Source organism: Giraffa tippelskirchi, chromosome 2 (genome assembly GCF_054371585.1).
Source record: "Giraffa tippelskirchi isolate mGirTip1 chromosome 2, T2T-mGirTip1v1.2.pri, whole genome shotgun sequence".
Taxonomy (NCBI): Eukaryota; Metazoa; Chordata; class Mammalia; order Artiodactyla; family Giraffidae; genus Giraffa; species Giraffa tippelskirchi.
In genome coordinates this window covers 233,284,061-233,301,053 of record NC_137276.1, presented here as the reverse complement: position 1 = coordinate 233,301,053, position 16,993 = coordinate 233,284,061, and the positions used below count along the sequence as shown (strand labels likewise).

The 16,993-nt window shown below is 48.2% G+C and overlaps 2 protein-coding genes across 12 annotated transcripts in view; one reads left to right on the top strand and one right to left on the bottom strand.

Annotated features, from left to right (window-relative positions):
* SH3BP5 (SH3 domain binding protein 5) overlaps nt 1-8,921 on the top strand; it is a 78,393-nt gene extending 69,472 nt beyond the window's left edge. For all 4 annotated transcript variants that reach the window (XM_081573224.1, XM_081573225.1, XM_081573223.1 and 1 more), the window contains 5 exons: nt 2,411-2,541; nt 4,047-4,089; nt 4,715-4,934; nt 7,267-7,527; nt 7,865-8,921. In XM_081573224.1, coding sequence (XP_081429350.1) covers nt 2,411-2,541; nt 4,047-4,089; nt 4,715-4,934; nt 7,267-7,527; nt 7,865-8,070 — 861 coding nt within the window. In that variant the 3' untranslated portion in view covers nt 8,071-8,921. The remainder of the gene's footprint in view (nt 1-2,410; nt 2,542-4,046; nt 4,090-4,714; nt 4,935-7,266; nt 7,528-7,864) is intronic.
* A 1,187-nt stretch (nt 8,922-10,108) lies between these two features.
* Nucleotides 10,109-16,993, bottom strand: part of CAPN7 (calpain 7) — a 46,239-nt gene continuing 39,354 nt past the window's right edge. For 5 of the 8 annotated variants that reach the window (XM_081573218.1, XM_081573215.1, XM_081573216.1 and 2 more), the window contains 5 exons: nt 15,013-15,158; nt 14,122-14,184; nt 13,500-13,630; nt 11,390-11,482; nt 10,109-11,296 (listed from right to left, as the gene is read on the bottom strand). In XM_081573218.1, coding sequence (XP_081429344.1) covers nt 11,152-11,296; nt 11,390-11,482; nt 13,500-13,630; nt 14,122-14,184; nt 15,013-15,158 — 578 coding nt within the window. In that variant the 3' untranslated portion in view covers nt 10,109-11,151. The remainder of the gene's footprint in view (nt 11,297-11,389; nt 11,483-13,499; nt 13,631-14,121; nt 14,185-15,012; nt 15,159-16,993) is intronic. The other 3 variants (XM_081573217.1, XM_081573221.1, XM_081573219.1) reach the window with 2 other exon arrangements.

Below are 16,993 nucleotides of genomic sequence, written 5' to 3'. Positions count from 1 at the left end.
TCCTGCACGCTGCAATGAAGATCCCATATGCTGCAACTAAGATCCAGCGCAGCCAAATAAATAAATTAAAATAAATTAAAAAAATAAATAAATAAAACGCTTTCAGGGATTTCCCTGGCAGTCTAGTGTTTAAGACGTCAACTTCGAGTGCAGTGGGTGCAGGATCCATCCCTAGATGGGGAGCTAAGATCACACAGGCCTCACGGCCAGAAACCAAAGCATGAAGCAGAAGTGGTATCGTACAAATTCAATGAAGACTTTAAAAATAGTCCATATCAAAAAACTATTCCAAATAAAAATCCTCATAAAATGCTTTCAGACAGGCCCTTAAAGGTGAACCCTGCACTGAATCCTCTTGTAGTAGAACCAATCACCACAGCATGTCTTCATGTCTGATATGCTTTGGTTTTGCCTGTTCATAAAGGTTACAGCAGTAAATCCTTACAGCTTTAGACTGAAGAGTTACTGCTGTTTCCCTAAGTGACGAAGCTGGTGAGGTTCTGCGTGCCTCTCATGTCTCTGTGACGTCTTTGATGTGAGAAGCCAAGCGGAAGGGTTTCCCAAGCCCCTTGATCTTGATTGAGAGGTCATTTTAGCAAGCTTGTCCCAGTTCCCTATTTCCCTGCTCTGACTTTGTTCTGTTTTTAAAAGTATCTCAAGCATTAAACCCATTGTTAAAAAATATATATGTGTGTATTTTAGAGAAGGTAAAGCTTTAACTCTGATAAGTATACAGTGTTCTCTTATGAAAGATTTTATTTAACTCATTATTAAGGATGGAACTAACTTGATGTTACAGCTCTTTGAAAAGAGAATTCAGAAAAAAAAAAACACTCATACTTAAGTTCAAGAGTGCCAAGATGAATTTACAGGCAGATACCGAATTGGTCCGTATTTACAGGGCAAGCAATAAGCACATGCATCTCCACACAATTCCTCTTGATTTCTGGGGATAAGAATCATTTGTATTACTCAGTTTCCCACAACTTGTAGGGTCATGAAATAGCGCCAAGACAATGAAAGGCAGGGATAACCTGGAAGGGGGCAGTAGACTGGACGCCTAGATGTTTTCTGCTCATGTCAGAGTCTTTCAGAGTTTCTCCTGATTCTTAAAAACACCTAATTTTAAGTGCATAAGGAAGCTACCCTGGGCGGACTGTGGCTGTTTCCCAGAGCGGGTGACGGACCGCTGGCTGCCTCCTGGGTGGTGTCCTCCTGAAACCGTCCTGCTGGGTCTGCGACGGTGGACCAGCGACCCGAGGGCCCTGCTGCTCTTTGGGTAAAATAAAAAGCTGGCCCTCTATCCCCACCTCGCTACTGCCTTTCTAGTTCATCCCGTACTTGGGTGAGTTGTAAGTAGAAGGTGGGAAGGAATTTGCAAGCCATTTCCGTGGTCCAAACTGCTTTTTCTCTCCTGCGTCATCTCTCCTCCCAGCCGGCCTTGTTCTGATGCGTTTCTAGGTCAGTGGGGAGAGAACCGACAACTGTCCCTGCTTCTAGGAATGTGCCTTTGAGCCACCATAGAGGGCCCTGGACTGCTGGTTTTTGAATTCATTTTGAAAACGTCCCCCCCCACCAAGAATGCTGATGCATTTTCTGGCCACAAAAATCTTTGTGAGCCTCAGAATCTGTTTCTGCTTAATCCTTCTGGATCCTGGATTCTTCTGCGTCCACCAGCTAGTCCGGAATGTTTGGGAAGGGGCCGGACAGCTGAGGTCCTCCTCCTCCTGCTGTCCCGATGCACACGCCTGGCTCTGGAGGGCTCCCAGGGCCCTCGTGTCCGAGTCCCTGCGGGTGTCTCCTGCCCCCCCCCCGTCGGCTCCTGACCTGGGGCAGGACCAGGAGGAGGGGCCGCTCCGCGGAGGTGGACACCCACTGGCCCAGAGGGTGCTTCACGTTCTGTCCGTTTCCTGCTATTGCCTCAGCCGGTTGGGCTGTTTAGTCTTATCTGAAATGACTTTTCCAGAATAGATGAGTCGGGAAGGGTGACCCTCTTCTCTCTGCAAGTTTGTTTAATCTTAGTCTCCCCACTGATTTCCTCATTTAATTTTTACATTTTTCTTTATTTAAAAAAATTGAAGTGAAGTTGATTTATAACGTGTCAGTTTCCAGTATACAGCACAGTGATTCAGTTGTATATGTATACATGTATATACACGTTTGTATATATATATACACAAATATATATATTCAGATTCTTTTCTACTATAGGTTATTACAGGATATTGGGCCGAGTTCCCTGTGCTATACAGAGGTCCTTGTTGTTGATGTGCTTTACATATAGTAGCGTGTACATGTTAACCCCAGATCCCTAATCTTTTTTAAACAAAATGCAATACGTGACCCTGCAGCAGGGGGCCACTGTGGGTGTGGCCGCGCTGACCCCCGCCGCCTCTGCTGTGGTCCGCAGGTCATGGAGGCGGAGCAGACCAAGACGAGGAGCGAGCTGGTGCACAAGGAGACGGCGGCGCGCTACAACGCGGCAATGGGCCGCATGCGGCAGCTGGAGAAGAAGCTCAAGCGGGCCATCAACAAGTCCAAGTGAGCCGGGCGCGCGGGCCCTGGGCTGGGCTGGTCTCCCACACGCCGTCTCAGCCTTCCCTGTGGCCCCACCGAGCCCCTGCCCCGGCTCCCTCTGCGTTCTCTGCACCCCCCAGGTGGGGCTCCTCCAGGCGGGACCAACCAGGAAGGAATCTCAAGGGCAATGCGTTACCTGGGCCCTGGGCTGCGGTTGCGCTTTGGGGAACTCAGGGGTGTGTGCCCTTGGCTCTGTGGCTGACAGTGTGGACAAGGCCCGTCCCCTCAGTTTACCTGTCCGCACAATGGGAGTGAGGTTTGTAGATAATACTCGTGCTTCATAGACCCAGAGCTGATGAAACGGCGCAAGACTGGGTTCCTTTTTTTTTTTTTTCAGTGACAGAATGTTTATTTCCAAAGTTTCTTACAGTATTAAAGACGAGGAACAGTTAACCTTGTCCAACAGTAGGGTCTTTGGTTAAATAAGCCGGGACACTTCCACACATCGGACTAGTTTGTAGCAGTTAAAATCATGATGACCTAGGTTCTGTCTTCATTAGTATATGAATATGTTCATAACATTTATATGCAATAAAGGCAGGCCACAAAACACGTTGAAAGCACAATTCGTCTGACACAAATTACATGCACACACAGATGGGCCCAAAGGAATAATTTTTTTAATGTGTGTGTATATATATACATTTATTTGAACTATTGTTAGTTGATTTACAATGTTGTGAAGACTGGTTTCAATGGAGCTTTTCTCTAGCTCTTCTCACCACTTCTGTGTATTATCATCTGACAATGACCTTGGGGAAAAGTCTCTGCCTCCCTCACAATTGCTGGGCCTCCAAGCAGAGACCTGGAATGGCCTCGATTGCTCAGCCACAGACAGAGCCCCAAGTTTCGCAGTGGGTCAAGGGCTCACCTCCTCATGTGCCAGACTCCTGAACGGAGCGGGCGAGTCCCCCCCGGCTGGCCCAGAGCCCAGGGTGTGCTGGCGTCTCCCGTGCTCTCCCTGGCTTGTGACCTGGGGGGTCTGCGCGCCGTCCGCCCCCTCTAGTCCCTCGCGGGGTCCCCGAGGCTGACCTGAGGAGCCCCCGGCCTGGCAGAGGCCCACTGTGCCCAGTGCGGTCCGTGGCTGCCTCCCCGAGTGAGCTCGGTGGAGCTGGTGTGCGTTGAGGCAGTTTCTTCTCTGCTGTTCCTTCCAGGAGGGGAGGTGGGGCCCCCCTCCCTGCCGGGCGCCCCGTGTGGCCTTAACAGCCTGCAGGGATGGGGCCCCGGCATGCGTGTGCACACGCGTGGGGCTCCTGTGTCTTGAGACGGGCCTTCTGGCGCCTCTGCCCTGGGTGCGCATCTGTTGTGGGTCAGGCCCAGGAACTCGATCTCTCCCTGCTCCCCTCACGGCCCCGTTAGAGCCGAGTAAATGCTGGAGGGCGGTCAGTGGCTGCCCTGGACACCCCCGTGGAGCGTATGCGGGTCACTGCTGACCGGACCCTTACGGGTTTCCTTCCTGCCTCCCACAGGCCTTACTTTGAACTCAAGGCGAAGTACTACCTGCAGCTTGAGGTACGTGTGGCCTTTGGCTTTGAAGCGGATGAGTTGGCAATGTCTGTCCTCCGAGCCCCCACCCTGTAGCGGGCCTTCACACGGCCCCACGGCCGCCAGGTCGGGGGACACGTTCTTGCCCGAGTCTTTGGCTGCTTCCTCCGTGCTCTCTGCCGCCCGCTCTCTGCATCGTCTCTGTCCGAAGCCTCCTCGGTCCGTGGTCCTCCGCACAGCCCCGGCTTCCCGGGCCGCCCCAGACCGACCGAACCGAGGCTCCGCGGGCGGGCCCAGCCCTCTGGCTTTTAACACGCCTGCCAGGGGCTTCCGACGCAGCGCAGGCGTGAGGTCCATGGCTCCGGGCTCAGAGCGCGCGCGGGGGGACCGTGTGGACCTGGGCCCCCTCCGCTGCCTCTCTGCGGTGGGGGGGCCGCCCCCCGGGTCGTTTCTGGGCGTAGAGCCGGGCTTGTCACCGGACTGGAGGCCGAGGGGTGCTGGCTGCGCTCCTGCCTGGTGCGTGGAGGCCTGTGCAAGGGAGACCAGGTCCCCGGCCGCGTCCTGAGGGGTGAGGGACCCCGTCACTCGGAAGCCTAGCCCGGCCGGCGGGGGCGCGGCCTTGCTCACTGCTCCCCCCGCTTCTCCCGAGCAGCAGCTGAAGAAGACGGTGGACGAGCTGCAGGCCAAGCTGGCCCTGGCCAAAGGCGAGTACAAGACGGCGCTGCGGAACCTGGAGACCATCTCAGACGAGATCCATGAGCGGCGGCGCTCCAGCACCATGGGGCCCCGCGGGCGCGGCGTCGGCGCCGAGGGCGGAGCCGTGCCCGCCGAGGGCCTGTCGGGGTGCAAGCCCGAGGCCGACGCCGTTTCCGGTGAGTCAGGGGCCTGTTTACCCCGCTGGCCGGCGGTGCCAGCATCCTGAGTCAGCATTCTGTGCTTAGAGAGGTTGGGGAAGAGACGCACTTTCAGCCCTGAGATTCCAAGTCCTTATTAGGGCATCCGAAGCTCTGAGAAGTTGCAGGGAAGGAGCGCAGTCGGGCTCAGGGACTTGGGAGGCAGCTCTGATTCAAGTCCTGGCCGTCCCGCCACGACCAGGTCACGGCGTGGGCCAAGGCCTGACTTCCCGTTGCTTCCCCTGTGAAGTGGGGTATTGACAGTCCTCCCTGCCTGCTGCAGAGAGGGGTGGTCAGGACTGAATGAAGGCGTGTCGGCCCCGGGGGTCACTCCACACGTGGTGTCTGAGCGCGCGGACCTGTTTCCCGGGGCCACCCCTGGGAAGCGCATACAGAGGATTGCTGTAGATCCGTCCATGTCAGTTCAGAGACCCACCCTACTGCCCCAGCCCTGTCTGTCTGCATGCCCTGCTTTGCCTTTTCTAGGGAATAATGGCTGTTGGCTTTCCCTCCATGATCCTTCCTCAGTTCAGTTCAGTTGCTCAGTCGTGTCCGACTCTCTGTGACCCCATGGACTGCAGCACGCCAGGCCTCCCTGTCCATCGCTAACTCCCGGAGTCTACCCAAACTCATGTCTATCGAGTGGGTAATGCCATCCAACCATCTCATCCTCTGTCGTCCCCTTCTCTTCCTGCCCTACATCTTTCCCGCATCAGGGTCTTTTCCAGTGAGTCAGCTGTTCGCATCAGGTGGCCAAAGTATTGGAGTTTCAGCTTCAACATCAGTCCTTCCAATGGATATTCAGGACTGATCTCCTTTAGGATGGACTGGTTGGATCTCCTTGCAGTCCAAGGGACTCTCAAGAGTCTTCTCCAACACCACAGTTCAAAAGCATCAATTCTTCAGCGCTTAGCTTTCTTTATGGTCCAACTCTCACATCCATACATAACCACTGGAAAAACCATAGCTTTGACTAGATGGACCTTTGTTGGCAAAGTAATGTCTCTGCTTTTTAATATGCTATCTAGGTTGGTCATAACTTTCCTTCCAAGGTGCCTTTTAATATCACGGCTGCAGTCACCATCTGCAGTGATTTTGGAGCCCCCCAAAATAAAGTCAGCCACTGTTTCCATTGTTTCCCCATCTATTTCCCATGAAGTGATGTGACCAGATGCTGTGATCTTAGTTTTCTGAATGTTGAGCTTTAAGCCAACGTTTTCACTCTCCTCTTTCACTTTCATCAAGAGGCTCTTTAGTTCTTCTTCACTTTCTGCCATAAGGGTGGTGTCATCTGCAAAGCTGAGGTTATTGATATTTCTCCCGGCAATCTTGATTCCAGCTTGTGCTTCATCCAGCCCAGCCCCTTAACTCAGCCAACAAACATTCAAGCGTGAGGCCCCAGGTCGAAGAAAACTGTAATTTGAACAGCAGGGATGTGAGTCCTTTAGTGTACATTATCTCGTAAGCCCTGTGTGGACAGGGACGTGAAGCTCAGAGACGTTGAGTAACTTAACCCAGGGTACACAGCAAGCCTCGAAGATGGGATGTGAACTCAGATCTGAGCGCATTCTCTGTGCCCAGCATCATAGTACTTCCATGGGGCGCTACAGACTGTCTTTAAAGCCAGGGGAGGAGGGAAGTGGACTGGGATGTTGTTCAGAGCTGAGGTGACCTGCAAGCTGTGTCTCTGGCCTCAGTTAGAACGAGGGCCACAAACCAAGTGAGGCACAGGCTACAGAGCACCGCAAGGGCACTGTGCCCCTTTGTGGCGAACGGTGACCTCAGCGGACCCTGAGCACGTCTCATGAGATGGCAGGTTACTGAGAGGTGACTGAGGTCCCAGCAGACACCCCACGGAGACTGTCCGTCAGAGCTCCCGCGGCCCCTCCCGTGGGAGGAGGCAGCCCCCAGGCCTGGCCAGCTCTGTCAGGACGCGTGGCGCAGGCCCGCCCTCCTCCTGGGCCTGTGGGGGTCAGTTTTGGGGCCCGGGGTGGAGAGAAAAACCCGACCTGTGGCTGAATTCACCTTCCATTCCACCTCAGGCAGTGTCTGCTGACGGTGACTTCTGGGAAGGGGCTGCAGAGTGACGTTGAGGCCACTGGCCGTCCGTGGGTCCAGCCTCTTCCCTTCAGGGCACTCTGGAGTCTGGTCTCGCGAGCTGAGGCGGCCACGGCCCTTTTCTCCGGGTCAGGTGGCCGGGTCCTGCAGCTGCCTGGCCCCGTCTCTGCAGCGGGGATGCCCGGAGGGTGTGTCAGGGGCCAGGTGGCCCTCAGTCAGACCTGAGTGACAGCTGTGCTCTCTCTCCTCCCAGTGGCCTCCGAGGCCTTCGAAGATGACAGCTGCAGCGCCTTTGTGTCTGAGGATGACTCGGAAACCCAGTCCCTGTCCAGCTTCAGCTCAGGGCCCACGAGCCCGTCGGAGACGCCCGAGCAGTTCCCCGCGGCCGTACGGCCCGCCAGCCTGGACCTGCCCAGTCCCGTGTCCCTGTCGGAGTTCGGGCTGATGTTCCCGGGGCTGGGCCCCCGCAGCGAGTGCAGCGGGGCCTCGTCCCCCGAGTGTGAGGTGGAGCGAGGTGACTGCAGCCCCCTGCCCTGGGGTTGGGGTGGGGGCGGGGACCCCAGCCTGGAAGCTGCGATCAGGGCCTCTGAATGCGCCACGGTGTGGCTCCCGACGTGATTCGGTCTCTCTCATCACAGCAGTCCTCTCCACAAGCACCCGCTGGAGAGGCTTCTGTTTCCCGGCTGTTCGCGTATGACGGATCTCACCTCCGAGGGTCAGGGAGGGAAGGCGGGAGGCGCTGCTGGGGTGGAGGCTCTTCTGTACCCCCTGGGCGTCTGGAGGTGCAGCTGGCTGACCGGCGGACCCTCGGGATTGTCAGGACTCACTGCAGGGTCTTTGTGTTTCCACAGGGGGCAGAGCAGAGGGGGCAGAGAATAAGACGGGCGACAAGGCGGGCGGCCACTGGAGGCTGGGCGGCAGTAGCGGCGACGGCGGCAGGAGCCCCGGGGGCCCGAAGCCTGCGGGCCCGGCCCTGGAGGACGGGCTGCGGCGGCTGACCCTGCGGAGCCCCGGGCGCGCGGGCCTCACAGACACACACGTGGTGCAGATCGGCTGACGCGGCCGGCCCGGGCGCGGGTCAGGACTTACACATGAACTGGACGGAGGACATTGTGCCAATAAACACAAAATATATGCCAAATCCCAGCCTTTTCCTCTAAACTTCACGAATGACGGTTCAGGGGGCTCCAGGGCTGGAGATCTGCCTTCTGGGTGAGTGCGTGCTCCTGCTCTGGGGCGTTTCCCGGCGCAGTCAGTTGTTGCAGGCGGGCTGTGACCGGGGTCCACGGCCTTTGTTGGAACGGTCCCTGTCATGGTGTCCTGCAAGCAGTAACCTGTTCCTAGAAAAGAGCCTGAGCCAGCTGAGGGGCCGGGGAGCTGAGCCCTCAGCGGACTCAAAGGCCTACTTGTTTGGGAAAATGGCCTTGTTCTCTCCTAACATGCCGGGGAGGGGTGGGATCTAAAGGAAAACAAGTGCACGCAAGACGAAACTCAAATACTCGCAACAACGCTTTCTGATCCAGTGAAGGCTTAAAAAAAAAAAAATCCAAGAACAGAATTCATTTTCATCATCTCCGGTTTTCAGATGGGGGCTTTAAAAAAAAAGTGTGTTTGCTGGGACGCCCATTAAAATCCTTTTCTGTATAAAAGGTTGCCATGAGCTGCACTTTTTGGGGTGGGAAGGGAGAATGCCGTGTGGGGATGGGGGGACTTGGGCAGGGGCCTCTTGTGGATGGGGGTCTGTGGCTCTGGGGGGAGAAGTCCTGTTGCGTAAATCTCATCCCACCAGCCAAGGGGACTTATTCTAAGGCCCGTGCATGGGGAACGGTGGCCAGTGTTGCTCTAGATTGACAAGGTGTTGATTTGTCTGTTGGCTGTAACTTTAAAAATAAACAGTTATTTAAGGGTTATGCTGCACTAGTACTTCTTAAGAGGAAACTGTTCCTTATAGCTAGGAAAGCGAGTGGGCACACGGTGGCAGAGGCTGGTAATAGAAGCAGTGGTGTCTGTTATGCTAATGGTGTTAAGTGTTGTAGGACTGCTTTTCTTGTTTTCACGGCTACCCGGCTACCCGTATTTAGAGCATTGTATTTTATTTGTCCTTTTTTGTTAAGAAAACAGCATTCTAAAAGGAAAAAAAACAACCCATTCGAGCCTGTGAGCTTATATGTACATGTCATTTGTAAATCTCTTCACACTGTCCTGTTTTCTCCTTTTTTAATGACTTACAGTATCCTGATTACAAGGTTATTTTGTACTTGTCTTAATACCTTGAGTGTAATAAAAATGGCTTAAGAAAATGTCTTCCCGTGACTTCAGATGAGAAACCCTGACACTGCCTGCATCTGTTCTAGGCGGGCCTCTTGCTGTGAGGAAGAGCGCGGTGTGCGCTGGTTGTCTGTTCTTGTTTTCAGTTAAGGTCCTGCGTCCTAACAGTGTACGCCCGGATTAGCAGGTGTGACTCAGAATTCCACTTCTGCTGCTATGGTGGCCGCGAAGTAAAGACGAGGCGCTTAGGCTGGAGGCCTGGTCCTCGGTCTGCCGGACCTGGGCATCTCCTGGGTCTCAGCCGTAGGGACTGGTGAGTGATGCGGGCAGCCCTGGGCAATGGGCTTTGAAAAGCTCCCCAACTGATTCAATTCTCTTTCTATATCGGTCCAACGAAAGTTAGTCATCGTGCACTCTGTTTAGAGCTCTATGACAGAATTCAGCATTACAATATGGTAACTGTTTATATAGGTCTCCTCCATTGGATTTTTGAAGACAGGGATTAGGTCTCAGTTTGCATCTAAGGTAAGATCTTTAACACAAGGCTGAAATCATGTCTATAATAAATATACCTCTTATGGTTTAGATTTTTCTTTAAAGTCATGGAAAATTAATCCACCTAAAATATGTTAAAAGTGAAAGCTCTGAAGTATTTACTAAAATGAACTCTCACTAATACAACAATCTGCCACTAGCCTGAATGAAGGACAGACTTTTTTTTTGGTAAAAATGTGGATTTTCATGCAAGTAATGAGTTCTCTTTTAGATGGAACATACCACATGAAGTTCTTTAATAATTTCTCTAGGTTAAACTATAAGTATAAACATTTTATGCAGTTTCCATAAGTATAAACATTTTATTTCGATTAAAGGTAATAGAAATACAAAAGTTTTAATAGAGATGAAAAATTCCACTATTTTTAGATCTTTAAAATCTTGACTGAGCATCACTGGACTCGAATGGATTTTTATGTAAACAACTGGGAATTTACACATAACAGTAGTATCTTGCAACCCAATTACCATATGTTAAATTCTTAATCGTGTTTTCTTTAGAGTGCTCTTACTGTAAGAACACTGAAGTATATGGAGCAATTTAAGGAAAGACTATACAAACTGAATTGTAATGTCTTCGATGTCTCAGACTACTACTTTGCTCAAGCTGATAAAACTGCACTGATGACTACAGCTCAGTCCTCTTCCCAGGAGTCAATGGGAGACAGGTGTCCAACCTCAGCACCTTTACTCTTAGGCATGAGCATCACCATGCTATAAACTGTGTTTCTTAAACGCTTTATCCTTTCATGACCTCTGGGCAACAGTAAACACTTAAAGTCATAAATAACACAGAACTAAAATCTCATGGTAACACGATTCATTTGGTCCTTTGTTGCCCAGGACACACAGGAGAGTTAACAACACAAGCAGGCTTACCTTACAAACATGTGCTGCCAAAAGATAAACAGAGCGTAAATGTTCCAGAGTAGCATCCCAGCCCTCTGCTCCACCCCACGAGTCTGCATCCCTTACTTCTCTCATCTGATCTCAGGTAAGGGCGTCTACCTCAGCGCTTGACTGTGTCTAACCTTTATAAGCGTCTACACTTTTTTATATAACATGGCCCCTAAGTGCAAGCCCACTCTGTATACACACAAAACCACATAAACAGTACTTCTGAATGACGGAGGGTAATTCTGAGTACACACAGTTCTCATCACACACCCTGACTTCAGCACCAGACTCCACAAGAACGTTTTTAGAGACTTCATTCTGTTTTGACTGCTGCATTACAGTGTCCTGGAGATCTGTGTCCTCAGTGGAAGAGCTGATGTTTGGTGAGTGTAAGACCCAGCGATCGCTGAGGTTTCTGTCACTGCAGTTGTGTTGTCTTGATGGGGATAATACTATTAAAGTCCAAGAAAAAGGGTCCTTCTTGTTTAGGCAAGAAAGTACTGGGAATGATATTGTAGATCCCAGCAGGTATATTTTCTAGTTCCAGGTAGCAAAACCCACACCTATATTCAGGGAAAATGAGAACAAGGTTTTTAAGTGAGGATGCCACAGAAAGTAGAGGATAAATTAGACAGCAATCAAAAAGCCAACATTACCTGTAGTCACCACTAGATTTCCTCTGAAAGCCATGGGGACCAGGGTCTCCCACCACAGAAACTGTTACCACTTCAAACCCAACACTGTACTGCCTAGCAGTAAAAAAAAAAAGAGTAAATTACTGCTGTTATTAAGCTGTCTCAAACACATACCCCAAATAACTACACCTAAAGTGCAGATGGACTATTCAGTACATGCTTCTAAAGCTTCAGTAGGAGGAAACAGCACTCTGAGGCATATGCATACTATTTTTACTCTTAATTATAGAAAAGATCATTTATATTTTTAAGTTGAAGCCATAAAGGTGGACATTTTATGAAATTTACTTTAGAAGAGACTGTATTTTTATCACAGGCTCTCAGAGAATAATGTTAAAATAGTGTATCAGGCAAAAAAAGTGGAAAAGGAGAGAACCCTGAAATAAAATCTAAATTTACAGAAGAATTAGCCTATGGTAGACATGACATTCCAAATCAGTAGGGAAAGGATTATTTACACAGGTTGTGATAAGATGACAAAAACTTAGAAAAAAAAATCATTAACTTGTATTTCACACCAAATAAAAAATACAATCCATATGTATTTAAGAAAAGAATTAAAACCATAAAAGAACTAGAAGAAAATACAGTGAAACTTGATTTGATATTAGGGCAAGACTTCCTGGTCACAGCAAAATAAACCAAAAGAAACAGATTTGATTACTTTATAATGAAAAAAAATTTTTTGTTATGTGAGAAAAAAAATCTGGAAAAAATACCTGCAGATATGTGAAGGAGTTAATATTCTACATACATACCCTTATTCATGCTTACAATTAAGAAAAATGTGACAAGTGCAACAGAAAAATGGGCAAAAGATATGAATAAATATATGAAGAAAGAAAAAATACACAGTCAATAAACATTTTTCCATATTCAAGCTTCCTAGAAATGAAATACAAGAGGGCAATTATGTACCTTGTTTTGCCTATCAAACTGGTGACATTTTTAAAAATGATTAGAAAAATAGCTTAGTCCTATCCAAAGGATTATTAGTTCTTTCAAAATAGTTTGTAATTACAGGCAGGCAAAATTAAGCCTAGTTTTATTTAGAAGCTGGTACTATTTTTATTGTATTCTCTTTTTTTAAACCTTTTAAAACTGTGAAATATAACACAATACACAGGAAATATAAGACACTGCCCATGAAACATACATAGTTTAACAAAAGGGAGCAAAGGCCCGGTCACTCCCCACGTCAGTCAACAAAACCCTGCCAGCAGCGTGAAGGGAGTCCCTGTGTGCCCCTCTGACTCCAGCTCCTGTCCCCAGAGCTGTCTGCTGATCCCCTTCCTGCTCTGTCTACGGTGTGACTACCTGTGTGCGTCCTTCAACGACAGGTTAGTTTCACCTGACTTCACGCAAGTGGAGTCACAGTATATACTCTGTTGTGTGGCTTCTGTCGCTCAGCTCAGCCTCGGTCCTGAGACCCACCCAGCTTGTGGGGAGCTGTAATTTATTTTCCCTGTTATGTAGGACTCTGCTGCATGACTATTTTTATAATCTTAAAAGCCACTGATGAACACTGGGTGTTCTAAATTTTGGCTCTTACAATCTATCGGCTGTTTGGATTATTTCTCTTACGACATGCCTGTTAAAAGTTTTTATTGTTGTTATTTTTTAAAACCTACAGACTTTTTTTCTTACTGCTGCTAAGTCGCTTCAGTCGTGTCCGACTCTGTGCGACTCCATAGACGGCAGCCCACCAGGCTCTGCCGTCCCTGGGATTATCCAGGCAAGAATACTGGACTGGGCTGCCATACTAGCGTAGGATATTTACAAATCTTTTCATGGTCTTGTTGTGTCTTGAGAGTCTTTCCTTATCCTGAGGCTATCATCTCCTGTTATCAGTAAGCTACCTGATCTTAGACTGGATGTGAGTCAGAGGTCTGATCACCTTCCTGGTACATGGATATTAATTATTCCAGCAGCTCTTCCTCACTTTTATGCAATACTGTCTTTAATCACAGATCAAGTGTCCATACAAATATATGTTTCAAAACCCTATTCTGTTCCACTAAGCTCATTTTTAACACAATGCCATTAATTTAAGAAAGTTAACATCACAAACCTTGGTCCTCTTAGCTCGATTAGTAGTGGCCCAGTCTTTTCTATATGGAATTGGTAAATGGGGTTATTTTTGTGAGTCTCTTGGAAATTTCCACATCCTCCGGCACTCTGACCACTCCACTTTCCATTAATCTAATAAAACAAAGCCTTTGTATTAACAAAACCTCACATTCTAGAATTCTACTTTAACGACAATAAAATTCCTCTGCGCCTTTAAAAAAAAAATGGCAGCTCTCCACCGTGGCTGCATCACAGTGTATCTCCAAGTCAGCCGTGTCTCCACCCCCAGTCTTCGAGTCCTCCCTGCCAAGAATTCTCCCTCAAATCCTCTTGCCCATGTCCAGCCCACCCTGCAGAGTCAATCTCAAATTCTATTTAAAAGGTTCATCCACACTGCCTTCCCTACTGACCAAGGTTTGCATGAATCTTCTTTCTCTGAATTCACTTTTCCCCACAGAATCACTCAGTGCCCACTGAAGTTCATGTGTTCCAACCCAGACTGGAGACTATACTTAAATCCTAGAATGTTTTTACTTTGTAAGAAACTGTTAAATATGAAAAAAAAAAAAAAGGGAATTCTAAGATTTCAATGAGACTGTGACTCAAAGAAAAAAATCTTTTACCTGTTTTGATACAGTGTATGGGGAAGGAATCTTTGAAAAAGTAAAGCTGCATGCTGAGTATACCTAGAGTGAAAAAAAATTATTATAGTGATACAATTTATACTTACAAAAACACACTTTAGAATGTTCTGGAAGACTAAGACTAGAGTAGTAACAGCCCCGATTCTGTGGGCCTCCTGGTATCAGGGCAGGATTAAAGGCGGCCAGGATCAGGCGGCCAGGGTGCCTATCTTGGCTCTGCTGCCACCAACTGCGGCTCGGGACACACCACGGCCCCCGCTGGGCCTCGGCTTCGGCCTCGGGACGCAGCACGGCCCCCGCTGGGCCTCGGCTTCGGCCTCGGCCTCGGGACGCACCACGGCCCCCGCTGGGCCTCGGCTTCTGCATCTTAAGAAAGCAGCTCCCCAGTGCCCCTTCCATCACTAAAAATCTATTCAAATTGAGCTTCTTTACTAACTTACGGCAAACAAATCTATGCAGAACACAATTACAATGACCTTCCCAGTTACACGAGAGCAGTATGTTTACAGGTAGTCAATTTCCTTTCACTAAATTCAAGGTTTTCTTTTTTAAGTCAATAAAAGTATTATGTAGACTAAAGGAGTTTTTATTGCTTTGTGAGTTTATTGGTCCAATATACCACATTACCTCAGGACTAAACCACTACTCTAAAACCTAAAATATTCATTCAAAATAAAAACATTTCGTTACTGTTCAAAAACATTATTTTCTGCATGAATCATCATAATTTAACACGATCGTTATACAGATAAATACACACTCAGCAGTATATAAAGATCAATCTTTATAAATAAACCTTTTTGTAGATAACCTCACAAGCAGAGATGTTATGTACTTTCCATTATTATTCTGCCGTGTTGGTTTACTTACCCGGACTGTGTAATGGATTGTGTTCTGTTTTTCATACTGAGAAACCACTAACGTAAACGTATGGGTCCCCGGTGTGGTTAGCTTTATCTTAGTCAAATAGTGAGGGCTGTTAATTCGAATCCCATCAATGTATGGAGGTGGGTCAGCTGCAAATAAACAAGTAGGTTTACAGAAGAGGGGACTTTATTCTCTGCAGTTTTTAAGTTTTATGGTTGATGGTAGGAAAAGTAATTAAATGGATGGACATTCCCTTAATTCTATCTTTAAAACACAATGGTATTAAAGAATTACAATTTCAATTTAAAACTTTAAACAACTGAAAACTTGAAAATTAAATAATTTCTAATATGCAAAAAGCAGTCTTTTTGTAATACATTCAACAAGGTATATGACAACCCCTGCTATTTGCCTTGTGTTGTCTCTCTCCTGGCAGAGGATTTTAAAATCAAGATTAACTTGTTTCCTTTTGAGGAAATTTTTTAAAAAGATACAAAGAAGTATATAAACACATTATCTATATTCTCCACCACTCAGGATTCAATTATCTTTTTTTTTGGTCATACTAGCTTCTTTGTAAAACAAAGTTCCTTTTAACCACCACTATTAAGTCTTTTTCCATTCCACTCTGATGGATTTGATGGGCATCTTTGCAGACTTTTACACACACACACACACTTGTGAACATGTACGTAAAAAAACAGTACGTGTCTTGTTCTGCACCTCATCTCTCACTCAGGTTTTTGAGATCCATGTTGGTCTATACAGGTTTACTCCTTTTAAATCTGTGTGTGCAACAGCATACGCCATCATGTCCTATCTATGCTTCCCCATCTAGTTATTCAGACGAGGTGGACATTTGGTTCATTTCCAGTATTTCGCTGCTACAGGCAATGCTGCCTGAGATATTCTTTGATAGGCTCATGAATCAGGGCTGATACAATAAAGTCATTTCATGCTTACCAGTTAAGTCAGTCATTTACGATCAATGCTATATTGCTGACATTATTTAGGAACACTGAATATTGATAATGTAACTTGTAGAAAAAATTTTAGTATCTCAAACGTAGTAAGTCTCTTGTGCTTAGAGGTGGTGTGATCTAGTGTGAAGGGGAAAAGGCGCGTCTGTGGTCCTGAACAGTCTGACCTGCGTCTCAGTTTGCTTTTCTGTCGGATGGAGAATAGTCCTATTTACTTCCGAGTGTCGTGATCAAAATAAAACTGTAAACCAGAAAGTACTCTGGAATGGCAAAGTCACTCTGTGTGAGAGAGGAAGGAAACTGATTTTTAAAAAATCCAAGTAGAAAGAGCAACAAGTTCTTTGAAATTCAAAAGCCGTGTAACATGTTAATCCTAGAACGTAACTCATAAGCTTTGTGTTCTGGATGTATAGTGACCAACAGGGAAAATCTGGCTAGTTTAACGTGATGTTTATCACTGGGCCGACTGTGTGCCGTGCCCATCCCAGAGAACCTCAGGATACCCTCAGTGCAGTGTAATGGGGAAGAAGGCCACGCTTTCCTAAGACCAAGCAAAACGGAACTCGACAGAACCACTTTTGATCGCACCTTAGCCATCCGTGCCTGTTTCTCTGCACAGCCTTCTGGAGAGCGCCTCACCTCAGGCACGCCCCAATCCTTTCCCGGGGATCTCAGCCCACCTGGGGCCACTCTGTTCTCGTCAAGATCAGTGATGCTGCCGGGGCGCCAAGTCCAGCTGTCTCTAATCTAATCTCAACAGGTCACAGCAAGGGGAGGGCTAACAGGGATCTCAAATTTAACAAGACCCCAAATTAACTTTTGCTTCACTCCACAACAGATCTGCTCCCTCCCCGGCTCCTGCATCTCAGTCAACGTTGTACCTTTCTGTTTCTCAAGCCAAAAATACGGCGTCGTCCTGGGCTCCTGCCACCCCCCACTAACCCAGCAAGTCCTGACAACCCTAACCAAACCCAAACCTATCCCCGCCTCATCTCCACTTTACC